The sequence below is a fragment of the Petaurus breviceps genome, unplaced genomic scaffold, assembly GCF_028583685.1.
Source record: "Petaurus breviceps papuanus isolate PSGF00001 unplaced genomic scaffold, PetGlider_PUasm1.0 90775, whole genome shotgun sequence".
Lineage (NCBI taxonomy): Eukaryota > Metazoa > Chordata > Mammalia > Diprotodontia > Petauridae > Petaurus > Petaurus breviceps.
In genome coordinates, this window is record NW_027187342.1 from 3,475,991 (window position 1) to 3,502,809 (window position 26,819).

At 35.9% G+C, this 26,819-nt stretch overlaps 1 protein-coding gene across 2 annotated transcripts; it reads left to right on the forward strand.

The window, feature by feature from the left end:
* On the forward strand, nucleotides 1-26,819 carry GMCL1 (germ cell-less 1, spermatogenesis associated). 2 transcript variants are annotated; one of them, XM_069068909.1, is made up of 14 exons: nucleotides 1-319; nucleotides 2,449-2,572; nucleotides 5,271-5,367; nucleotides 6,483-6,580; nucleotides 8,164-8,276; nucleotides 8,992-9,057; nucleotides 11,270-11,354; nucleotides 14,119-14,209; nucleotides 16,974-17,111; nucleotides 20,251-20,320; nucleotides 20,954-21,029; nucleotides 21,973-22,118; nucleotides 22,990-23,077; nucleotides 24,387-25,089. In XM_069068909.1, the coding sequence occupies exons 1-14, from the start codon at nucleotides 69-71 to the stop codon at nucleotides 24,393-24,395; spliced, it is 1,452 nt and encodes a 483-aa protein (XP_068925010.1). In that variant the 5' UTR covers nucleotides 1-68; the 3' UTR covers nucleotides 24,396-25,089. The 2 variants fall into 2 exon arrangements, with proteins under 2 accessions (XP_068925010.1, XP_068925009.1); XM_069068908.1 differs by lacking the exon at nucleotides 24,387-25,089 and adding an exon at nucleotides 25,131-26,819 and having other exon boundaries at nucleotides 13-319.

Here is a 26,819-nt window from a genome sequence, read left to right on the forward strand (position 1 = left end):
GCGCCGCTGGGCCGGGCTCCCTGAAGCGGGGTGCCGGCGCTGGAGCCGGCGGAGTCTCCGGGCCTCCCATGGGCTCGCTGAGCAGCCGGGTGCTACGCCGAGGCGGGAGCCGGACCGTCCAGGAGCGGGGCTCCGAAGCGGGGAGCGCGGCGGGGCCGGGCGGCGGGGGCGCCCCCCGGGGGAGCGCCTGCTACTGCCGGGGCTGCCGCAAGCGCAAGCGCGGCAGCGGCTTCTGCTACTGCGAGCCCGGCTCGGAGGACGACGAAGACGACGACGACCAGGGGGACGAGCAGGAGCGGCTCCTCAACACCCCTCGCAGGTGCGCCCCCCTTCCCCTCCCTCGGGGCGCAGAGCCCGCGTGCCTCGAGGCTGACCTTGTCAGAGGTGTTGACACCTGTTTTTGAGGAGAATCGGTGTCTTTGCTGACCCGGTGTACTTTATTTGACTCTATTGGGAAGCGGGGTCCCCCGGGCTGCCCCAGGTGTTTATGATTCCCCTTCCCCCAGACGTACTAGAGCTTCCAACTTCTCTGAAGCCCCGAGAGGAAATGACTTGCTTAAGATCTCACGGGTCAGTGCCGTCTGTCCTAGTTTGGCCAAAGAGCAGATGGAATCGCGACCCCCTGGGTGCCAGCCTTGCCGCCATAGACGAGTCACTGACTTTCTCTGGCCTCGCTTTCCTTATCTGCAAAAAGACGATAGGTCTTCTGCCTTACCTGGACTCCCTACCTCAAAGAGCTCTTAGGAGGAAAAGGGCTTTGTAAGTCTTAAAGCCCTCCTCCACGTGATCTTGTTCTCATTTTTCAGATGAAAAATCGAGATTTCCACAGGGAAAATTACTTGTGCTCGAGGTCATCCTGGTGTCAAGAATTTGAACCCAGATCTCCTGACTCAGAGATAATGTTCTTTGCTCTCTGAAGAAAGGAAGGGCCTGCAGTGCAGGGGGGGAAATCGCCTAGTTTTGAGTCAGGAGACCAGGGCTCACCTCCTGGCTAGTTATTTACTTGGACTTCTCTGCTCTGGGCCTCAGTTTACTCATCTGTAAAATGAGGAGCTTGGACTATCATTCAGGTCCCTTTCAGCTCTGAATCCTATAATTTCATGAACCTGATTGTGTTTGTGTATTACAGAGGAAAGAACTGCCAGGCTGTTATTATAGTGTGCTAGTAATTGCCCCAAGCTGAGGGCAACGCCAAGTCAATGCATGGATCTCCTTCATAAAATATTTTAACACCAACCTTGTTTAATCACCGTGTAATGTATTTTTGTCTTCCTGGAGTGGGTGTCTGTAGAATAACCAGCCATTCATCCGGTTGCCTTTAATAGTTCACAAATATAATTTTAGATATCTAACCATGCAACCCTGTCGCCCCCTCATTGGAAGTGGAAAATCTGGAACAATTATCCTTTACCAAGGTGCTGTGCTTATGTTGCTAACAACAGTTTGTTAGTGGAGTCTCTGAAATATTAGTTTATTTCAAAGGCTCTGCTACTTTTTAAGTTGTTGACTGCATATAGGGGCTTTAAATGCTTACTTCCTGTGTAGTTATTTTGAAAACATATATTTATGGTTAACAACTTAAGGTCCCAGAGGCTTCTGAATTCATTGAATGATTGGTGACTGACAAGTAAAAAATATAATGTAAACAGGCTCATCCACTTTTTAGAACTGAGAGGTTGTGTAACCCAACCTCTTTATAGCCAAAGCTCAATGAAGTCCTAAAGCTAATTAGTAGCTGAACTGATAGGGTCTCTTTGTTACAAAGTGTTTTTTTTTTTAATTACACTCTCCTGGTTTAATTTTGTTTGCTTGTTTTAACTTCTCAATTAGGAAAGAAAATACCACATGAGTGATCAGAAAGTGATGGATAGATCTCTGCCAAGGGCTCTCACCTGTTGATTGTATCTTGAGGCAGCAACCTTTATGGCCCTTTGGTCTTTTTTTTTTTCTTAAAGAAAAATTTTTTTTACTAAAAATCATTTTTAGGTAATATCTCCTTTTTGTTGCAGAAGTAAAATGAAGCATAAATATCAATCAGCAAGCCTGTAAGATGATAGGCACTGGGAATATAAATCATCATAAGCACTATTGAAAGAATTCGTAAATGATGGTCCCCAAGTAAATTAAAGTTGTTGATACATCTTGATCTTTTGTACATTTTATTCTCAGAATTTCAGATTAGAACTGTTCAAAAAAGGAATGAGCTTCTTCGGTAATTCTTGGGTTTTCAATTACTGGAGGTCTTCAAGGAAAGGCCCAGTGACCACATGCTGGACAAAGGTCATAAGGCTCTTTTTTATAGAGGACTAGATAACCTTTTGAGGTTGTTAGATGCACAAAGAAAGTTTCAAAATTTTGAGACATAAGTGAGCATGTCTGAAGTTTGCACTTGAGTGTTACATCTATACATAACTTTGTGGTTTTTGTTGTTTTTTTTTGCCTCCCCAGGAAAAAATTAAAAAGCACATCCAAATATATTTATCAGACTTTATTTTTGAATGGGGAAAATAGTGACATTAAGATTTGTGCTCTAGGAGAAGAATGGAGCTTACACAAAATATACTTGTGTCAGGTAAGTGTTCTGTTTATCCAAATGATCTAGAGTTGATCAAATTTAGTTTATTCTAAAGGGTATTATTTCTCATTGTCCTTTATAGTAATATAAGTAAATATAGTAATCTATTTTCACAAGTAATAATTATTCATTGAATCCAGTAGTCTGATTGAAAAGCTATCTTCCAATTTAGTTACTTATGCAGAGCCTTCAAAAAAAGTCTGTTTTAGCTTAACACATAAGCCAGAAAAGATTTGGATATTTTCTTCATTGTTAAACTAGTGCTGTGCCTATATTGTTATCTCAACAAAATTTATTAGAAGTTCCTTCAATAAGAAGGGGAAGGTGTAGAAAAGAGAAGAAAGAAAAGTGTCAGCACTAATTAAAGTTAGGCTTACTAAATATGTGTATGTTTGGTTTGTTAGAAGTATTGTTGACTCCGCATATTACCTCCTTCCCAAAATGTATTAGGTAGTATAAATTTGTTATAAAATATAGGAAGCTACATCAGTAATAATCAATTTGTATAATGCAATAAGGTTAGCAAAATATTCTTCTTAAAAGGTAAATAATTCTAATCTTATCCCTATTTTATAGACGAGTAAACCAAACTTCAAGTTAAATTACTTCCTCAGGGTTCCCATAAGCATTAAGTGTTCAAAGCAAGCATTTGAACCCAGGTCTTTCCCAACTCTCTGTCCACGCATTATTTACATATAGTCAAACTGCCTTTGTGTATGGCATTTTAATAACCTAAGTTACTTAGTTTTACATGATAGTGATTTACATTTACATAGTACTTTTCATAGATCACTTTATCCTGAAGAGAATCCAGTGAAACGGACATCCAAGGATTCCTGGTGAAGGTTGGCTTGAGTGGTTGACATATGAAGATGAGTTGAGGGAACTGGGCATATTTACTTGGAGAAGAGATGACTTTGGAGGTGGAATAGCTGAAGTTTAAATATTAGAAGTGCTCTTTTGTGGAGAAGGGATTAAATTTGTTCTTTTTGGCTCTAGAGCCAAGAATAGTAGATGCAAAGGGGCAAATTTAGGCTAGGAAAAATTTCCCAAACATTGGAATTGTATAAAAGTGCATTGGGTCACCCTGGGAAGTACTGGCTTTCCTCTCCTTGCAGGTCTTCAAGCAGAGGTTGGATGGTCACTTCTCAAGTATATTTTAAAGGGGATTCTTTTTGTGTATGAGTTGTATTAGATGGGCCTTGAGGATCTCTCCAGTCTTCAAATCCTGTGATTCTGTGATCTACCTAGTAGTTTGGCAAAAGAGGTAGTGAAAATGCCATATTGGCTTGAATGAATGAATGAAAAAAGCATTTCTTAAATTCTCATACTGTGCTAAGTTCTTGTCAAATAGACAAGACAGTCCCAGCTCTCAACAAGCTCACATTCTATTAGAAGAGAGAAGACATTAAGAAGTTTTCAGCAGTCAGATGGGAGAGCCCTGTGGGTCTTTAGAATACAACAGCAAAAGCCTCTTTTTTTAATAACATTCCACTGATAAAATCATGTCCATTTCTGATGTTGAGCCATTTGACAGTGTCAAGGACTTTGCTGACAAAAACTGTTCTTTTCTAGGTCTTTAGTAGCTATGTCTGCAACATTTGGAGGAGCAGACACTAGGCTGCTTGTCCACAGAGAGTTACTGTCCAGGATAATGGCTAAGGACACTGGGCTGGAAGCACTGATCTTCCCAAGGCTCTTGGGTTTAGGGTTCTGGGCTGTCTCCATTAGGGTCTGAGGGGAGATGGGGGTGATAGTGGTTTGACTTGCCTGGGACATGTTGCCTCCTGTCTCTCCCTCAGGTTGCCTTGCTACTTGAACTAGAATGTTCACCTGCTCTATGAGTGGCAGTTGGTAGGAATATCTGGTCCACTCTACACAGGAGCTACTTTTTTGAATGATGGCTGGGAACATTGGTCTGAAAGCAGGACCCAGTGGTATGGGGGTGGGTGGGGAGGTGGGAAGAGATGTTATGCTGCTCTTGGGGATCTTGTGTTTAGCTGCCTATTGGTGGCAGTTAGTTGGTGATGGTGGTGACAAGGAGTGGGCCATACCTCCATGATGGCCTCTCCCCCCTAGGCACTTAGGGTTGATAGAGTCAGGAAGACCTGAGTTCAAATTCAGCCTCAGACACTTAGGAGCTCTGTAACTCTGAGCAAGTCACTTAACTTCTGTCTACCTCAGTTTCCTCAACTGTAAAGTGAGAATAATAACAGCACCTCTCCCCTAGGGTTATTATGGAGATTAAATGAGATAATATTTGCAAAACACTTAGCATAGCGCCTGGCACATCGTAGACACTTAAAAATGCTAATTCTCTCACCTCTTCTCTCCTCCTTCAGTGAGAGCTTCAGGTATATAGGGATTATATGGACCTGGTACCCCCAGAATGAGATCTCTTACAGAAAAAAAATAAAGATTTGTACTACAAGTTAACGTACTTATAAGTTGCATTTAAGTTTTATGTAAGCCTGAAATGCATTCCACATTTGGACGCGATATTTATCTTCCCTGTTTTGCAGATGAGGAAATTAAGACTCAGAACAAGATTTGCCCAAGGTCATAGAGAGCCAAGACTGTAACCCAGAACTCAATTGCTGATCCAGTGTTCTTTCAATTTACTATACCTTGTTTATCTATACCTAGCTACACGTTGTTTATCAGAGATCTAATTTGAATGTTTTGTATTTTCTAGTCTGGCTACTTTTCCAGTATGTTTAGTGGGTCTTGGAAAGAATCAAGCATGAATGCTATTGAACTGGAGATTCCTGACCAGAATATTGATGTAGAAGGTAAAGAATTTTTTTTCCCCTAAATATGATTAATTTATTTGAAACCAGTAATTTAATTTTTTTTTCTTCTGTGCCTAGCTTATAGTAAGCATTTAATGAAAGTTTTAATAACTTTTGTTAAAGCCTGAGTGTTCTCTGAGAATATTTCTATTTTAAAAGAGAAGCTTATTAACCCAAACATCTTCTTAGTGGAAAGTATGCCCCAACTTACATGTTTCTCCTGCTTCTTGTCAGATTTTATCTCCTCAGTGCCAAAAGAACAGGTCAGCAATTTGATTTCTTGCATCTGTCTGTGACAGTCTTCGTGATATAAAAGAGCTCATAAGGACAGAGAATTTAAACTAAATCTATTATCATGAATTATAATTACATTTTTACTATATGGTTAATTTGCTGGTATGCCTCCTTTTTCTCCTTTTAATTAGAGGCTTATTAACTTTCCTTTCTAAGGTGTTATGTTTAGATGCCTCTCTTCTACCTTTCCACTTCTGTCTTTCCATGTCGCTTGCTTGCTCCCATCTAATCCAGTTATTCATTAGGGGAGAGAGTTAGGACAAGGTGGTGATTAGCCCTTTGTGGATGTCTTAAATCCACACTCCTTCATATGTCCATCTTAGCTGGTTAGGTTTGACCTATGCTGGAGAGGTTCTACTAATTTGTGCCAAGTAGTAACTTCCTAATTCTTTGTTCCATCTTTAAATTATCACCACTAAAGATAACAAATTTTTAGCACTTTGGATCGTTACACTTATTTTAGATGCTTTGTTATAATAGAATAATAATAGTTAACATTTTAAAGTTTACAAAACTGCTTTGATATATTCTCCTTTGATATTACTCAGCCTGTGTGGTAGATGCTGCTTTTATCCCTATTTTACAGATAAAGAAACTGTAGCTGAGAGGGTTTAAGTAATTTGCCCAGGGTCTCAGAGCAAGTAAGTGACTGAAGTGGAATTCCTTAGCTCCATTCTAGCCTCCTGTCCTGTCAAGATACTCTCAAGTCCTGACTTTGCTTGTGACGTTTAGTCTTTAGTTGTTTTCAATGTTACAAAACAGACTGTGGAATTTATAATTAATTGCTCTTTTGCATTTTTAATATGTACATTTACTTTCAGCACTGCAGGTGGCATTTGGCTCTTTATATCGAGATGATGTCTTAATAAAGCCCAGCCGAGTTATTGCCATTTTGGCAGCAGCTTGTATGCTGCAGCTGGTAAGTGCCCTGCCCCAACGCAGGATCAATTACGATATCCTTCTGTTCTTCAGTGTGTATGTTCTGTCATAAAAATGTGTGAATGCATCGTCTAAATCTTCTTGTGGTTTAACTGAAAATAAATAACTTGTTCATATCAGAAGTAAGCATATTGTTTGACATGACCACTAGCTGTAGTGAGTTGTATTATGGAAAAAATTGCTTATTTAGATTCAAAAGATTTTTTATTCCTGATTTGTCTGATAACTGTCAAGCACATAACTTGGGTGGTTACCTACTTATAACCACGAGTCATTTATTCTTTGCAAACCTTTTTTTAACTGCTGATAACATCATTTACATAGAAATTTCATATGTATTTTTATGTCTAGTTGTACAGTTACTACTGAGTTTGAAATTCTAGTAGTTTCTGCATTTTGTTTTCTAACTTTAATGTCTTAGTAATTGTTATAAATGACATTAATTTCTACATTAAGTTGACTTTATCTTCAATATTAGTTTTCAGAATGTACTTTACACAGAGGTTCTTTGATTAGGAAAAAAGTTTTGTACTTAGTAATCTAGATTTTTATTTCAGAGAAAAGTATACTTTTTTGTGCTTCTGGCCTTCTGTGATATCTTTTCTAAATTTGCTTTCTACATTTAAAAAATATTATTTGTTAACTACTTAAACTATGCATTTAAGGTTATTTCAGAAGTTTTTAATTTGAGTGAAAAGTGACAGTAGTATTTTGATATATTGAAGAAAGCTAATAAGCAGTTTTAATTTTTTAGCTGAGAAAGAATGTATTTTAAACTAATTAAAACAGTAATACTCTGGCTTTAAATACTTAAAAAGATAGGTCAGTGTACATACTCTTTTTATCAACATGGATTAAGTGCTTTATTTAAATGCTAGTAGATGGATTTCATGGGTTGTGGAAGGCAAAAAAAAATTACCTAATAGCCAACACTCTTGAAATTAGCTTCTCTGAACTTAATTAGGCTGGTCCTTGGGTTTGTCTTGATACAGCCAAATGTGTTAGGCTCTTAGCCTGAGACAGTCATCTCTAAGACCTACCGAGCTTATACCTTGCTAGAATAGCTTCAAGGAGTCACAGTTATTTCCCTGCTGGTTAAGGAATCAGAGGAGGACTTTAGTATTAAGGGTTTCATAAAAATGCATCTTTCAGATAGTGATAGGAATTATAAATTCCAGCCTGTAGCATGCCACATTATCAGCTGTCACATGGAAAAGAGCCCACATTTTAATAGGACAGTTATGAGAATAGATTTGTGGAGTTGGAAAAGACTTAGGAAGGTGAAGGTTAAGAGTCACTGTGGTCATATCCTGCTTATTGCTTCTCCCTTCCTCCCTTGCTTCCCTTCTAATACTTGAAGTATTAAAAGGAATATTGCTGGATATTTTAGATAGTTCAAAATTAGCATAATGAAGTATTTGCATTAATCTTATGCCTACTGTCACTCTTAATAGATTTTTTTCCTTTTAGTGGCTTAAGTGTGCTAATGTTTAAGAGCAGCACATATTTAAGCTTGTTTTCCCATGTGAAATGGGCATTTCCAGTGCTTATTTATGTTTACAGGATGGTTTAATACAACAGTGTGGTGAGACAATGAAGGAAACAATTAATGTGAAAACTGTATGTGGCTATTACACATCAGCAGGGACCTATGGATTAGATTCTGTAAAGAAAAAGTGAGTTGTCTTCTCTCCTCCAATCCCCCACCCCCTTTGGGATATCAGCTGCTTTGATCTCTTTAAAGGATGCTTAGCTGGTAAAAGAATAAGGAGTTGAAAGAATGATAGGAATATAGAATCACATTGTATCTAAGAAAGTGATGCTTAACACATGCTCCTCAAAGTGTCATCTTTTTATTTTTTAGTTTGAAATAAAGTGACCTACTTTTTGTAAAAACATTTGTGTATGTTTGTATGTTCAAAGTTGTAGTTGGTCTTTAAGACAGTTACTAAAATTTGTAAATGATGAGATAAAGGAGCTAATGTGTATTGTGAAACTTTTGGCAATCCATGCTTTTTAACCCTTCAAAATTGAAATACTATATTCACATTCAGTTTTTAATGGAAGCAATGGAAATGTGTGAGTCATAACTGATCTGCTCTTAAGTAATTTTTAACACAAGAAAAAATGGTAGGAATGGAATTTTCTCACTCAGTGAAAAATGCTACCATTAATTGAGTCAAGGAAAACTCCCTTAAAAACTTCTGAGAGTAACAGTACTAAATTTCTAGATATTAGACTAAATGATAGTATCATGTCCTATAAAAAGTACTATTTTCTGTTTATATAACTTTAGATTATATTTATCACAACTGATAGACTTTGATGAGATATTTACTATAAAAATAAATATGAAGCAGTGTACTGATTACAGATTTTAAATAATTTCAGGTGCCTTGAATGGCTTCTAAATAACTTGATGACTCATCAGAGTGTTGATCTTTTCAAAGAACTCAGGTATTTGAATTTTTAATTAACTTAAAGGTTAAGGATCCTAAAGCATGAATTTAAATTAATATGTAGGATTTTTATTTAAGCATAAAGACATGTTGTTTGTGAACAAATATAATATTTTCAGATAATAAATCTTAACTTCCTTCCTGAACCATGTAATTGGCATGGAAATTCTTTTTTATACCCCTGAAGCCCACCAAAGCTACAAAAAAATTTTAGGGACTCTTCATCCAGCTTTCCCATCTCCTCCCTACATTGCCCAACTGTGGCAGATATTTTCAGTCTATCTCTTGAAACTTTTTCCATTCATTTTGTTAAATGACTTGAAAACTTTTGTTAATTTAAAGTTTTTAATGGTTAGAGTTTTGGGGCTTAATTTAATACTTTTATATTTTAGTGCCTGTGGGAAAATTTCCAAATTAAAAACGTTGGAAAATCTAAGATTTAGATTCAAAACTGCTTTAAAAAGCTGGTAAGGATGACTTAACCTGAATGACAAGGTTCAAAAGATTTCAACAGAGAAGAGTATTGGGTTGAATCTAAAGAGATAAATATGAAATCTTTAACTTGGGTTAAAAAAAAATCAGCCTTACAAATAATAGATGTATTGAAGAAGAGAAGCAAAGTAGTGTTTTGAAGATTTGAGATTTTAGTGAACTGGCAGCTTAAAACACAGCAACAACATGTTGATATCTGTTAAAAAAGCTAATGAAGTCTTAGCTTGTGTAAAAAGAGGTATAATGTCTAGGATTAGGGAGTTATGATAGTGCTACTGTATTGTACCCTAGTGAGATCACTTCTAAAGAATTGTGTTTACTTCTGGGTGCCATATTCTAAAAAGGGCATTGATAAACTAGGAAGGGTTTAGACCAGGCCTGCACAACCTGCAGCCCACAGGCCTCTTTTGGCACACCAAAGGATTTTGAGTGATCTTTGAAAAATACAGAGGAAATCCTTTGGTGGGGTCACAGGTTGTGCAGGCCTGGTCTAGACTCTAGACAGATGACCTTAATAAAAGAGTTTGTTCTGTGAAGTTTGGATTCAAAGGACTGCATCTGAGGACCTACAAGACCACATGTGACCTTGAGACTGCAGGTTCCCCACCCCTGGTCTAGAGAAATAAGATCAGGATGATGAAGGGCCTGGAAATCATATCACATGAGGGTTGGTTAAAGGAGTTAAGAATGTTCAGCTTGGAGGAGAGAAGACTTAGGGGACATCTTGTTAAGTATGTGAAGGCCCATCACAGGATAGAAGAATTAAATTTATCTTGTCCATACTAGAGGGCAGAACTTGAAGCAAGGAGTTGGAGGGGGAATAGAGGTGAATAAAGAGAATTTTCCAGTAATTAGAGCTATTCAGAAATTGAATGATGTATCTCAGGGCGTAGCATAATACAGTGGGCAGAGCACTGGCTGTGGTGTCAGAAGACCTGGATTCAGTTCTCACCTGGGTCTCACCACTTATGTGACCTTGGACAAGTCATTTAATGTTCCTGAGCCTGTTTCCTAATCTATAAAATAAGAGGATTGGAATAGATAGACTCTGAGGTACCTTCCAGTTTCAGTAATAATCTAACTAACATTTGCATAGCATTTAAAGCTTGCAAAGTGCTTTATACACATATCATCCCATGATTCAGACCTTCTAGCAAAAGCCCAATCACCCCTTTCCTCTTGTATTGAAAAGAGCAGATTATTTAGGTTTAGGTTGTGCTGGATAGCCTCTGAGGTCCTTTCCCATGTTGTAATTCTGTGAAAAAGAGCTTGGAGATCACCGTCAGCCCTTTATCTTACAGATGAAGAAACTAAGCCCCAGAGAAGTGCTGTGGGAAAGGAAGTGCAAAGGAAAAGTGAAACTGGTCTTGGCCTCTAGCAGCTTGCATTCTGGGGAAGGGGGTGACTTTCTCAGGTTCTCACTGTTAATAAGTTTATAAATAGGCTGAGATTTGAACCCAGGTTTCCAAACTCGACGTCCTGCACCCATCTCTCTGGTATTCCATGCTATTAGAACTTCTTCCTAAGATTTGGTGGGAGAGCAGTTTTGTCAGAGCTGTCATAATATTAGATGCTGGTTGAAAATTGGTTTTATTTCATTGATCATTCCATTATTATAAAGTAAAAATAGAAAAAATTTTCCTTCATCTTTTTTATATACCTTCTGTTCTTCAACTGTATTTTTTGAGTGGTTTGATACCATATTTTATCTTTTCCAGTATAAGCCTCATGAAACAGCTGATCTGTTCTTCTAATCTATTTGTGATGCAAGTGGAAATGGATGTATACACTGCTCTTAAGAAGGTACTGGCCTACTTAGGTATTGCAAGGATTTGTTATTTTGTCAGTTTAGGTACTTTCTCCACCCATTACAGCCCCTGAATGACTTAGATTAAAATGAGGTAATGTTTGTAAAGTGCTTTGGAAAGCCTAAGGTACTATATAAATATGAACTATTATTAATTATTGTTATATATGAGCTATTATTATAATGGTCTAGATGGCATTAAAGAGTTATTTTTTCTTTCGGACCTGCTCTGTGATTTTTATCTCATAGGTATAAGGAACTTCTGGAGGGGAAATTCCTTCTACTTTTGGAGGTCAGCACCTGCTCTGCATTTTACAGGGTTGCCTCTGGTATTGAAAGGTTGAGTGATTTGCCCAGAGTCCCGTAGCCAGTATGTGTCAGAGCAAGATTTTAATTCAGGCTTTCCTGACTCTGAGGCGGGCTCTCCTTACACTGCCTTTCTCAAGTTACTGTGCCCAAAAAATTTATTACTTTATCCAACATGATGATGAGTTTCTTCAGAGTTACTTAGCTAATTTGGACATCAGATATACAGTCTTTCATCAGTTTTACATTTGAAGACTTTTTAGTGTAATAGGACTAATTATCTGGTGCTTCACTGGCATCACCCTTGAGAATTTGGAGTCATTTCCATGCCATGTTTGAAGCATTTTAAGGGGGACCTTAAGTGTAAGACTAGCATAATAATGTATTTTCCCCCAATTTTTTAACATCTTTAAGATTTTAAGTTCCAAATTCTCTCTCTCCCTGCCTTCCTCCATCCCTGAGATAGTAAGCAATCAGATATAGGTTATACATGTACAACATAAATATATATTTAAAAGGTGAAATGCAATGTGTTATGTAATTCTAGCTTTAAAATAGTGTATGTAACTTTTAAGAACTTCATTGCAATTTTCTGTGAAATGCCTTTTTGAGTTGTAGACATATCTTGATAGGGATCACCATCTTATATTTACATAGTGTATTAAATTGCAAAGTACTTTCCTCACAGCGTTCCATTTGGTCTTCACAGTAACCCTGTGAGGTATACAAGGTGGATATTATTTTCATTTTACTGATGAGGAAATTGGCTTATGAGAGAACCAAAATAACCAGCCAGAATATATGAAACACCTACTGTGTGTCAGGCAGCTAGGTAGTACAGTAGGTAAGAGTGCTGGCCCAGGAGTCAAGAGGGACCCAAGTTCAAATTGGCCTCAGAAACTGACTTGCTGTCCCTGGGCAAGTCATGTTACTCTGTTTGCCTCAGTTTCCTCATCTGTAAAATGATCTGGAGAAGGAAATGGTAAACCACTCCAGTATCTTTACCATGAAAACTCCGGATGGGGTCATGAAGAGTCGGACATGACTGAACGACAACTGTGTTAGGTATTGTGTGTCCCTGCCCCTGGGAGTTTAGATTCTATCAGTTTAAGTGTCTTCTTGGCCACTAAGTGGCCAAAAACCCAAGTCTTTGTTCTTCATTCAGGTTTTCCTTGGAAAGGAAGTGTACTACATTTAAAATATTATAAAATGCCCTAGGAGTGAAATGTAGATCCTTTGGACATGGCTAGCATTGTTTTTCCTGCTCTTGAAGGTTTCTTTATCTTTCATCTAAGCAATGAGTTCTTGGTTCTCTTGCCACGATAGTTATATTAGACTTTCTGTCAATATTGAAGATCCCTGTGCTGTGATGAAGGAAAAAATTGTCTTAGTAATGGCATCAGACCAGAGTCCCATGGTTTTTTCCTCATGTCAAATATTTCTCACACAGTATAGAGAATACTAATTTAACTAATTGGTGATCAGTTAAAAATGAAAGGGCAGTGGACAGAGTACTAGGCCTGGAGTCAGGAGGACCTGAATTCAAATCTGTCCCCAGACACTTAGCTTTGTGACCCTGGGCAAGTCTCTTAACCCTATTTGCCTCAGTTTACTCATCTGGAAAAGGAAATGGCAAACCACTCCATTATCTTTGCCAAGAAAACCCCAAATTGGGTCTCAAGAAGTTGGACATGTCTGAAATGGCTCCACAAGAAGAAGTTAAAAAGAATAAGATTTCCAATTTTAAGATTATTTATGAAAATTTTTTAAAATTTATTCCAGAATCAAACACTTTTAGGAAGTCATAAATTCTGTTGGATGAAGTACAATGTTACGAATCAGTGACTTATGGTTTTAATATTGATTTTCTGAACGCTCTGTAGCTTTGAATAGTTCAGTCTTTCCCAATAACTGTGTTACAGCAAATCAGGTTTTCTCTGGACTGACAGTTATATTACACACTCTTATCTCTGGGATACATATGCTTAGTGTATCTTGCACAATTTTTCCCTTCTCCCTCTCCATTATTCTAGTTCCTTCCCTTGAATTAGAACACCTTACTAAAAATTTTGCCTTTGTGAATATGATCTTTATATCTAACCTGAAGCCACTCTGCCAATTAGATATCCATGACCTGTTTTCTTCCCATTTTGAAATAAGACTGATTTTTTCAAAGGCCTAACATTATCTCTAACATGCCCTCCACACCCATTTGTATTAGCAGACATACAGAATAACCTTAACCTGGTCAAATCTTTTTTAGAAATTTCTAGTCATATCTTGAATGAATGGAATTGAGGAACAATAACGTGTCTCATTTGTAAAACGGAGGTAATGCCTTCCTTTTAGCTTTGTTGACTATTTAATGATTGGTAAGTACTCTTTAAAATATAAAAACACTAAATATGTTGAATTCTTATGACTGAGTTTGTCATGTAAATTTTTTTGATCTAGTGGATGTTTCTTCAGTTAGTGCCTTCTTGGAATGGATCATTAAAACAGCTTTTACCTGAAGCAGATACGTGGTTTTCCAAGCGTAGGAAAGGTATGCTTAGCCTGTTTTGTATGAATTTACTTTTTATCATGCATACCAGACTGAAGATAGAACAGCGCATTTATTTTAACAAGAGAATATCTTTTTGCTTTTATTGCTTAGCCATCTTTATTTTTTCCCAAAATAAACGCTACCCAGCTGAGGTGTAATGGTAGGAGTATACAAGGATCAGCTTGCCTTGAGCAAAAACAGTATGAAAGTTCAAATTTTCAGAAATATTAATCATTTTATAGAAGGATTGACTCTGGGATTATTTTATAGAGCAAGTAGTACTTTTAATATATAATGCAATTTACACACTGCTTTTTAAGAATTTTAGAAAGCAAGGTGTATTGATACATCCTCTTAATTTCCATATTTGTTTTTCCAAATATGAATGAATCAAACAAACATTAAGTGCTTACTATGTGTATTCCAGGAATACACATGGAGAAGTAAGAGTCCCTGTCCTCATTGTACTGAGTGAGAATATGGAGGGTTTCAACTGCAAGTCAGTGAAAAAAGTCCCATGGTCCTTAGGGTGCAACAATAAAGCAAACGTTAATGCTTCTTCTTTAGTGTCTTTATTTAATGTTACTATTCCCAGTCAGTGACACACACCCCCTCAGCCCCTCGACCCCAGTATTTTATACAATTGAGATTTTGGATTTTTCTAAATCATTATATGTAGCAGTGAAGTCAACAGTCTTATCAGATTTGTTTGGTTTTATAGATAATTGAACTTGACTGTCACAGTGGCAAACATCAGCACTTTTACCTCAAGGTAAAATTAAGGTTTTGGAATCCTAAAATTCTTAAAAAATAATAAATAAAAATAAATTCTTGCAAAACTATAAACCTGTTTTTGATGATGGGAAAATCACAACCATATTTGACATATGACAACCATAATGGAATTACCATTTACCTTATGACAGTCTATAAAGAAGGTTCCTAACCTGGCATCTATGAACTTGTTTTTAAAAATATTTTAATAACTGTTCCAAAAGGATTACTTTCCTTTGTAACTGTGTATATTTCTTTCATGCAGTTAAAAACATTATTCTTAGAAGGGGTCCATAGACTTCTAGTACTAGGAGGTCCATGACACACAAAAATGGTTGAGTTCACCCCTGGTCTAATATTGTAGTATCAAGATCATTTATATGAGAGTAGCCAACTAGATGAAATATTGGAAGTTTTGGAGTTAAGATGAGAGGATGGAAGGGAGGTGTTTCCCCAACCCTTCGGACCTGTTCCCATTCAGATCTTACATTATAGTGTGTTCTGCATCTCTTTAATGCATTTATGTATTTTTATGTTTTATAGTTAGCTCTTGATTTGTTTTGTCTGCCTATTAGACAGTAAGTTTATAGACTCAGTACTAATGCTGATTGAATTGAATATGCTGTATGAGGATAGTGAACCCTGCATTTTCTAAGCTTTATATTTCTCCCAATCCCTCCTGCATGCAGCAGGGGGTAAATATTTATTGAATTAAATTGTATATCACTGGAATTTTTTTCTTATATATGTTACATAATAAATATGAAGCTATTGAAGGTTTTCTTTTATTAGCTTTATAATAACATTTTATTTCCTCTTATTAGGGTAGAACTGGAATTACTAGATTTTTCTCAAAACATTTTAATACATTTGGTTTCAAGTTGAAACATTGACTTGACTCAGTCATAGGGAAATAGAGCCAGACCATCAGTGTGTCATTCAGGTCCAACTCTCCTCCTTCAAAAGACCAGCCCACAGGCTCTGCAGGACTCTTAAAAATTATTTGGTTTTACATTCATTTTTTTTTTTGAGTTCTGAATTTGGTCCTTCCTTCCAGTCCTTCCCTACTTATTGAGAATACAAGCAATAGGATGTCAGTTATAACATGTGAAATTGTGCAAAAACATGTTTCTGTATTAATTTTAGTCTGCACTCAGATTTCATCATTTCTCTCTCTGAAGTTGGATAGCATTTTTCACGTAAGTCTCTTTAGAAGTGTGGTTGGTAGGGGCGGCCAGGTAGCTCAGTGAGTAAGAGCACCGGCTCCAGTGTTGGGATGACCTGGGGATCGAATCCAGGCTCAGATAGTTAGCACCACACCCAGAAATAACTGGCCTTGTAACCTTGAACAAGTTACTTAACCCCAATTGCTTTAAAAAAAAAAAAGTATGGTTGGTTTCTTTTTTATTTTGCTGGTCAAAAACAAGGAATTATTCCCTTCCATTCGGACTCATGAAAATGGGCCCAGCCCAGTAAAGTTCTAGAACTGAATTGTTTTCTAGGACCTCTTTATATTTTATTTATTTGTGATGCATCTGGGTCTTTGAAAGCAACATAACTTATATGCCTCTGCTGTATATCATTTGTTTCAAAAAATGTGATTTCTTCAGCTTTGGTAATACCTACACCTATGCAGATCACATCTTTCTCATCAGAATTGAGTTGCTCTGGCCTTAAAATGAATCACCTGGCAACCTTCTTATGACAAGCAGTCTGAATTTAGCTTGATTTTTAGACAGAGTTGTTTCCTGCACCTATACTAATGCTTTATGTTTCAGTAGCACTTGCCAGAGCTTGTGATCCATTGGCATGGCCAGAGCCTAAGGTCATTTCTATGTCGTGATGACACGTTGGATGACACGTTGGAGTAGAGCCTTCTAGAGTAACTGTATATCTGTATGTAGTCATACATGGGATATATACTGCTTCTTGGAAAAACAAATTAACTTTTGGGAGAAAACAGAACAACATTTGTTTTCTTTTTGTGCAGATTTTGAAGATATTGCCTTCCTTGAAATTGATCAGGGAAAAGCTTTTATACCAGTATTCAGACACCTGAGGTTGCAGTATATTATCAGTGATTTAGCTTCTGCAAGAATCATTGAAAGGGATGCTCTCATACCTTCAGGTAAGAGAATACAAAAGAGGGGCAGCTAGGTGGTGGGGTGAATAGAGCACAGGGCCTGGAGTCAGGAGGGACCTGAATTCAAATCCGGTGTCAGACACTTAACACTTACTAGCGGTGTGACCTTCGTTTGGCAAGTCACTTAATCTCAATTGCCTCCCCCTCCAAAAAAAAAAAAAAGAATACAAAAGAATTATTTTAACAGCAACATTGACTTTAGTATTGTTTCCCTGTGTTAGCTATTTATAGCTAGCTAATTCTTTAAAGTTGATTGTCCTATAAAGATAAATTTCATAAAAGAATCTTTTCATTCTTTTTGAGTATTGTAAAACTTCATATGAAAATAAACATGTATTATCTTTGAAAATTAGAGTTTTAAATATTTTGAAATTATTTTTGATTACTTTTCTAAGTCATATCTTTTGATTCAAAATTCCATTCAATATTAAGTCATATGCATATGAAGTAGATAATAGTATTTCTCTTTTCAGTTTTCTTTTGTAAACTCAGAAGTCTAAAGTGCTCAGATTTATATAAAAAATGACAAAAGTATTCGAAATTATAGGTCTGAAAATATCTAGTTTGGGCAGTCCAGTTTTTTTTTTTTTTGAAGACCCATTTATCTATGTCTAAGACATAAATAGTCTCCTGGAATAATATTTATAGAAGTATAACATGGAGAAAAAAATTTTAATTTTATTATCCTCTGATGTATTTGAAAAGAATCCTGTTTAAGGGGCGGCTAGGTGGCGCAGTGAGTAAGAGCGCCAGGGCCGGTGTCGGGAGTACCTGGGATTGATTCTGGCCTCAGATACTTAACACCCATACAAAAAAACTGGTTGTGTAACCTTGAGCAAGTTACTTAACCACAATTGCTTAAAAAAAAAATCCTGTTTAAAAGATTTCTTTCAACATTCATTTGGAAAATTTTTAATTTGTAAATTTTTTTAAATGTTAAAAGTTTCTAATAGGACCCATTTGGAGACATCTTCACAGAATAGTGCCTGTATTATTGTAAGATTTTGCTTTTGTTTATGAATAAGTTCTCAAAAGGACTGAGAAGAAAGTATTCCCTTTGGTTCATTGGTTGTGCAGTTGTTGGGAAGAATATTTGCTCTCTAGACATTTGACCATGCTTCTGTTGGGAGATGATAAACAGATGCTAATTATGTGTCCTTCCTGATTACTTTGTACCTTATGATGCATAGTTTGAAAGTCACAATTGTAATATATTCTTAAATGTAAATTATGCCATCTTATGTATATCTTTTAGAAAATAGTAAATGTTTATATCATCTTGAATCAAACTTTGATTTTTTTACTTTTTTGGTATAATAAAGGAGGCAGTGTTGATTGGTGGGTAGATAGCAGACCTCAGAGTCAGAAACATCTGGGTTCAAGTTCTGTCTCTGACATGAACAGGATCTGTGATGTTGGGCAAATCACTTAAAGCTCTCATTTCCCCCAGACAACTCTCTGAGACTGTATGTTGCAGAATAGATGGCAATTCACATTAGTCCCTGGAGTTTCCACATTCAGAAAGATAAGGGAGGAGGGGGGCGGGAGGATGTGGATAAAAGGATATAAAGGTGGTCTAAAAGTTGAAAAATAACTGGCCAGATTTCATCCTTATTTTCTCAACTTGAAAGTAAAGTTGAACATCTTAGCATGTGAGCTTAGGGCACCCTATACAATGGGGTCGCCTCACAAATCAAGATGGATGGATGCGTTATTTCCCATTCCCTGTGTCATCTTCCCCACTCCCACAAACCAACAAAAATCCACTTTACATTCTTAACACACAGTAGAGTATTTCACTAGCATGAGCCAGAAAAAAAAAATAAAAACTTTGGTTATTCACTTAACATTTGTCATAATAATTACTTAATGCTTAGGTGTTACTAGCCAGGGTATATGTGGAAACCAACTTGGGGATTTAAGCCTTTCCTAACTGCCACTTCTTACGCTGTCTCCCCTCATACTATTCAGCCTATATCCAAAGTTTTATTTTTAAATTTTGTACAATATATATTGCTGTACTGGGATTCTCTAGTATGTGTATAATGTTCTAGACTTCATTATAACAATTCATTGTTACATGGTTTTAACTATACCACAAATTCTTTTTCTTAAAGCACATTAATTTTATATAAAAGAAACCTGAAATTGCAGTTAAGGTGAATATTAGTCCTACTAGCATTATAAGGAAATTCTTCTATGTGGTTATCTGTGTTTATGTACCTAATTGTAGATGAAGCAGTGATTTTTAATTGCTGCTTAGTGTTATGATGTACTGCCATTTTCTTGTACCTAACTTGTAACAGTCACAATGTGGCACATTGTACTTTATTTTTTTATGTACCTCAAATGATGAATAAATATTATACCATTTACCATATCTGGAATTATTTATTTTCTAGTCCCTGACCCTGTTGGTGGAATAATATATAGAATTACTGTGGGTTTAAGTGAGATTATACATGTTAGTTAAAGGAATTTTTTTTTTTTGGAAGGAAAGTAGCCATAAAAATTTAAACATAATATGAATCATTTACTCACAGTAAAAATTTATATTTGTCAGGTTAAATATATTATTTAGACTTATATTTTAAGTATTAAAGCATACATGACATTATCCAGAGTAAAAATGAATAATCTGTTTTAACCTGATAATAGATATGAATCATTTATTAAAACTTATTCTACTAAAAACAGTATATAAAGTTAAGATACATCTCTTTGAGGGCTTAATATCAGATGAAATATCTCTAAGACCTTTTTGTTTACTTCAGAGTATCTATTAGTCTAGCTATTTAAAACTCATGTTAAGATCCTGATGCTAGGGGCTAAGCACAATAGAAAATTATATGCTTAATTCGACAACATTTGATCTAAAGGATTAAAGTTTAATGGTAAAAGCCTTTGAAGAGAAACCAGATTACTTGTTCTGTATGAGAAATACTGACCCTCTTGTTTTGACCTAGAGATAAACGTTACCTATTGCTTACTGTTTTGAATGTAATGAGTTTGTGAAATGCAAACCCACTGGATGATTGATTATTATGCTTTAGTTTTCTCATGTTTTCAAAAATGTGTAAATCCTCTAAACTTTTCTTTTTCCATTTTTATCTTTGAATTTTAGAATGGTTGGCTTCTGTTTATAAACAACAATGGTTTGCCATGCTCAGGGCAGAACAAGATAGTGATACGGGGTAGGTATAAGGTATTAGACTTCTTTTTTAATCCACTCTTTCTTTGCTGTTTAAATTGTAATTTACACTGATTACCTATGAGACTGAAAGACATAATAAAGTTAAAGCCACAATAGTAAGTTTCTGAATGTGACAATAATTTGACTTAGTGTTTTGTTTTCCTAATGCATAATTTTCAAATTTGCTGGGAGATTAAACTAATGCTTCCCTTCCTATCTAGATTAATAGAATTGGAACTTTTGAGGGTTTTACTGATCAAATGAGATTATGTGTAAAGTGCTTCGTACGCTGCTTGGCACATAGCAAATGCCACATAAATGCCAATCATTATAATAATTATTATATTTTAAATGATCTAGATTTTTTTACATTCTCTGATGTATGAAAATCCTAATACTTGCAGAATAGAAATAGAGGTAATGAGAAATGCAATGTAAAATTTGAACCTGTTTACTTGACAAAGATGTCAAATCAGACAATTAAATCATAGTATCCCTATCACTCTTATGTACCACCAGTGGAAAAATTCATACTTTAAATCTAGTAGCATATGTTTCTCTGTTCTTTTACTTCAGAATTCACAATGAACTATTGTCTGATATCATCAAAATCATTTGTTATATGTATTTCTAGACCTCAGGAAATTAATAAAGAGGAACTTGAAGGAAATAGCATGAGGTGTGGTAGAAAACTTGCCAAGGATGGTGAAGTAAGTACCAGTTGTGGTTTGCTTACATTCTTATTCCAATTAGTTAACAGCAAAATAAGAAGTGTGGTATTTCTTCTACTTCAGAAAAAATTTACTGACCCATAGGCCTTGCTGCACTTAGAGATGGAACTGCTATTTTCCTCTGTTTGATGATACTTGTACTATTTTTAAATTCATAATTGTGAGCATGTGTACCATATTTCAAGCTTCCCTCCTTTATATTTGAGGTCTCAAATCATTAAAAAGTACTTTAAGAATCTGTCATTTTATTGGTTTGTGGGTATTTTCCTTCTCTTACTTAGTGAATAGTCTTTCAGAGTTTCTGTGTCTGAACCTTTGGTAGTGAGCCTTTCCAGATTTAGCAAGGGGTGGACCTTAGACAGTAGACACAGACCATCACTGAGTCTGTACTAGAAGCATTTCAGTCTTTGATGAGACCTTGTCATCCATGTTGAGAAGAAGCATCAGAGTTTAATGATGGTAACCTGTGTTTTAATTTATTTGACCCACTAGGCCTTCCTTAACCACCTATGTGCTTGTTGATTAACCAGTCTTCTAATATTTGAGGTTCAGAGAGCTTAGAAACCAATCAAGAGATATTTGATGGTTAGTGATGGTTATTTCCTCCTAGCTTCTTGAGCCAAGTAAATGGATCTTTGAAAGTTTATCTTAAATTTCTGGTTAGAAGTCTCTTTTTTATTTTAAAGCCGCCTGGCAAAGATGAATCTCATCAGTACCTGTGGATAGTTAATAGTTATGTTGAGGTAACAGAGATTTGGTGGGGCGTAGGAAGGCAGCAATAGACACTGGAATAAAGAAAAGAGTAGAAGGGTCATAGGAAAGGAATAGCAACAACCCCAGTCTTGTAGCATTTTGATTATTGTTGATTTACCAGTATCGTGACCTGAAATAACAGCTCTTTTATTTTTTGTATTTTTTTCAGTACTGCTGGCGGTGGACAGGGTTTAACTTTGGCTTTGACTTACTTGTCACTTACACCAATCGCTATATTATTTTCAAACGAAACACACTGAATCAGCCATGCAGTGGATCTGTCAGTTTACAACCTCGAAGAAATATAGCATTCAGGTAGGATAAGAAGAAAAGAGGGGGGTGATTATCAGACCCGACAAAGCACCAATGGGGTATGATACAAGTGTACTGTTTCTAGCACTCCCTCAATGAGCATTGTGTGCAGCCAAATGGCTACAGGGTCCCAACTGTACTATCAAGTCACTAGGGGCTTCACTGAAGGTAATCCACCCAGGAAGCTGTAGCTCTGCTGAGCTCTATCCCTGTGCAACTGACTGCCTCTTATAATATTGTTGTGCTTAAATTATTTTCTGTGGAACTAATTAATGATGTTTGGTGTTTCCATTATATACTGGAGAACTCAGAATTGGTGGAGAAATAATATTAGGATCTAAGAGATGAATAGAAAGTAGTGCTTTAGGATATAGTAGTTCATTATCAATAGCATTGATATTGGGCTGTCTTCTACACTTAAAATACATAGGTGTCAAAAGACATAAATTTGACAATATGAGAGCAAGTAAATATTCTAGCCATGTCCACAACTTTGTACCATGCTGATACCTCCAACTTTTATTACTAGTCTTTTCTTGTAATATGTATTTGATGAGGAAGTATGTAGGCAGACAAATTGAGACATAGTCTGCCAAGCAAGTTCTAAAAAGTAAGTTGTATGGACATCACAAATTCTTTTGCTTACATCTCAAGAATTGTATGATAGCAGTGACTGAAGGAATCAGATTGTACTTTGAAATCAGATTAATTGGTTCTGTGAAGTCTTATCTAGAAGGCTTATAGCATCACTGCTTGAAAAATATAAAGGTAAAAGCAGTAAAATTGAGGTTTCAAAAAGAAATTTGCAGTTATAATTCATTAATGGACTGAGTTTTCAATTTATATGATAAGGATGTTTTATTTATAATTCTAGACTACGTTTGGCCTCTCTTGATAGTAGTGGGAAACTGATTTGTAGTAGAACAACTGGATACCAAATACTTACTCTTGAAAAGGATCAGGTAGGTTGATTTTGTGGCCTTTTGAAGATAATCTTTTGTTTAATGCTTTACATTAATAATAGAAAGTTGGTTCCTACAGTTGTGTAGAAAGTGTATCACTCAAGTGATGTTTTTTCTAATGATCAGTGTGCAGATTTTAAAAGGTAGTTAGAAATTAAAATATCTCCTGTAGGAACTGAATTTTAAAAACTAGGTCTGTAGAGAGGGAATGTAGCTCAAAGTAATGAAACTGTTTCTAGGTATTTTTCCTTATCTTAAACCTAAATTTTTGTCTTTGTAACTTCTACCAATTTCTCTAAATTCTTCTCTTCCTTACGACAACCCTTCAAACACTTGAACACAGCTATCTTGACTCTTCTTGAATTTTTTTCTCCTTCAGGCCACACATCCCAAATTTCCTCAAATGTCATGATCTTGAAGATTCATCCCCCTGGTTTGCCCTCCTTTAGACACTCCAGCTTAATAATATCTATCCTAAAATGTCTCACCTAGAATGAAATGAATAAAAGATTGAATGAAAAAGCATTTCTTTTTGCTACATTCCAAGTAATCTGTATTGAAGTTTTAAAGTGAAGACAGTCCCAATAATCCTGAGTTCACGTTCTAACCTGAAGAGACCACATATATTGAAAGGCTCAGCTTCAGGACAAATAGAAAGTCCCAGAAGTCCCAACAGGCTAATGGTAAGGCCTAGAAGACCTCAGGAGGCAGTAGCAGAGTAGATGGGAAAGCCCTAGGGCTGCTTTTATTTTAATAGAAGTATGAAGTCTGTAGAGGTGACTCCCAGATCTATATGTCCAGCCATAAACTCTTTCCTGAACCCTTTCTTATATCACTAATTAATTGCCTCATATCACCAATTAATCAGCTTCTCAAACTCAGTAAATCCAAAACTGAACCGATCTTCCTCCCTAAATTTGTCCCTTTTGAGAGCACTACTGTCTTTCCAACCTCAAGTTCAGAGCCTTTGAGACCTTGTTTACTCTTGTTCACCCTCCATTTTCATTACTATCATTTGCCAACACTCCAATTCAGGCACTCAAACTCTTTGCCTAGGCTATTGTAGCTTCCTAATAGACCTCCCTGCTTTTAAGGTTTTACCTTGCAAAACCATCTTCTATATAGTTGGATATAATACTTCTAAGGCGCAGGTCTGACCTTATCACTTCACTACTCAGAAACCTTGAGGGACTCCCTCCTACCTTTGAGATAAAGTGCAAATTTCACAGCCTGGCACTTAATGCTTTGTATAGGCTGTGCTTCCCATCTTTTTTCATACTGCTCTTCATGAATACATTCTTCCTTTCAGGTGAACTGACCTGACATCTAAACTGGGCAGTACATCATCACCACCCTGTGCCTGAAATGCATGTACTCTTGGAATCTTCTTTGTTTAGGGCTCAACTCTGGTGCCATTCCTATGAAACTTTTCCACATTTCTATGTATGTGCATACAAGCCCCAGAGTGTGTGCACGATGTGTTCACATGAACATACACATTCCCATCATTTTTAGTCCTTTTTCTTTGCCCCAAAATACTATCCCTAATCTGGGTGTAGAACATTAGTAGAACATTAAACTCATTGAAGCAGCTCTTTTTTTTTCCATATGTGGCTTCAGCACAGTATCTTGCATGTGTTTGGTGATTGTTTTAATTGCAGTCATATTGACATGATTGCCAGATACCTCTTCATATAAGCCCTCTTTTGGAAGCTCTGTGTTTTGCTGAGTATCTCAAAGCATGTTTCTTAAAACTAGATCTGATATTTGAGATGTCTCACTGGTCCAGAATATAGTGAAATTGTTGACTTTTCCCCAGCACTCCCTGTTAACTAAACTTGATTAAAGTCTAAGAGCACATTAACTCCATCACACTACTTTAACATATCTAGTTATTTCCTATTGCTTTTTCATTTCAAAGGGTAGACACTGTCGTTTTCATCTTTGTATTTCTAACTTCACCCTGTTGTTGAACTTTAAAACTTTAAACTGTTAAAACTCTGTTTTCTGTCCTGCTTACTTTGTAACGTGTCTTCAAATTTATTTTGTATAGGAACAAGTGGTGATGAATTTGGATAGCAGACTTTTCATCTTTCCTTTGTTTGTCTGCTGTAACTTCCTGTATATATCACCAGAAAAAAAACCTGAAGATGGCGATCAACTAGAGAATACAGAAAACTGAGCAATCTGGTCAAATGGTACACAGTTGCACTTTGAAAATGTTTTATTTCTACTTTAACATTATGGCCCTACTGATATACACAAATAAGGTGACTAATAATGAGAAAGGCCTTATGAACTATAGCAGATGAATACATTTAACTTAACTTTTTATCCTCAGTATAATTCTATGCATATGTGAAGAAAGTAAATTTTGAAGCCAAGAAAATTCCTGCCAAACCCAATTATGCTATGAAAATGTCAACTTGTGCTTTCTGTTTAATGTTAGCAGACAGGAACTGAAGATTAATGGAACATTTGACATTTTCTATCAAATGAAATACATATATACTTTTTTGGATAAAGTTTGACCCTAACCCAATGTTGATGAACTTTGTTCATATATCTGCAAATTTTCTATTGTTTGGATGAAAAATAACTAGGAAATTGTTTGAACATCTGCCTATAGATTTGTTGATGTGTCTTTAAAGTTGCCCTTCAGTTTTATCATTCAATCTCTAATGATTCTGCTTTTCTCTTATCTGTCTCTTCAGTTTATACTTGATTTGAATGGTTTCACATCCTCTATATACTTTGGGGAATTGAAAGACTAACCTGAGGACTGTATTTATATTTTTCAACTTAAGATAATTTTTTTGTGTTGTTTTGCCTTTATTTTAAATTTTTTTTAGGATTTAAAATCATCAGTTTCATTTTCAAAGAAACTTATTTTGGGAGGAAAAGGAATTTTTATGCATCTTATTTTGCTTTTATAAGGCAGTTGCTTTTCCTTCCATAGTCTCTCTTTAGCATCCTGTATAGTCTTAAATTATTATTCATGTTATTTGTGTACTGAGTATTACTTATTAAGCATTTTTTTATTCTGTGCTCATCTATCTATGTATTTTTTTAAAAACAATTTTTTAAAGGATCCTATTTCCTACTTAAGCTCAGGAACTTGTGACCACTGAGTTGAGTGCCTTTGAGTTACACATTCAAATAAAATTTCTTATAAACTCTGATGGATTCACAGGACCCAAGATAGAAGTTGATAACTAAGGGTCACTGTAAAAAAAAGAAATAGAAGAGTATTTTTCAGTCAAAACTAAGATGTATACTTATATATATATCAGTAGTTTGTATATGTTGGTTTTCTATGTTTATTGGTATCTTGAAAATTCTGATTTTTTTTTTCAGGCAGAGCAAGTACTTTGATCAACCTATATTTTTAATATGTTGACAAATTAGCAAAGTTTTTTTTGTATCCTGTTAGATGTGCAAGTAAGAAACACCTATTTAGTAAGAGATTAAACAAGATGATGCAGTACATAATTGTTTCACTTAACGTAACCAGAGTTTTTCCCTTCCAACTAGAAGTAATTTTATTATCCATCTGGGCCTTCTTCAGGAAAAGACTTTTAACATTTGTTATCCAATTCTTTGGTAGGTTCAGAAATTTATTTTTGCAACTTAAAATATTCTCTTACTTGGTGTAAATTTCTTAAAAGTCATTTTGAAAGTTCTTTATTTTTTCACTGTTTAATATTTTTCATTTAATAAAATAAAACTAAGAAGTTTCCTA

Excerpts from the sequence above, each read along its gene's own strand:
- GMCL1 (XM_069068908.1), top strand. The coding sequence starts at position 69 with ATGGGCTCGCTGAGCAGCCGGGTGCTACGCCGAGGCGGGAGCCGGACC. Across the intron at positions 6,581-8,163 it reads CAGCTTGTATGCTGCAGCTG|GATGGTTTAATACAACAGTG; the intron begins GTAAGTGCCCTG and ends TTATGTTTACAG. Across the intron at positions 8,277-8,991 it reads TTAGATTCTGTAAAGAAAAA|GTGCCTTGAATGGCTTCTAA; the intron begins GTGAGTTGTCTT and ends AAATAATTTCAG.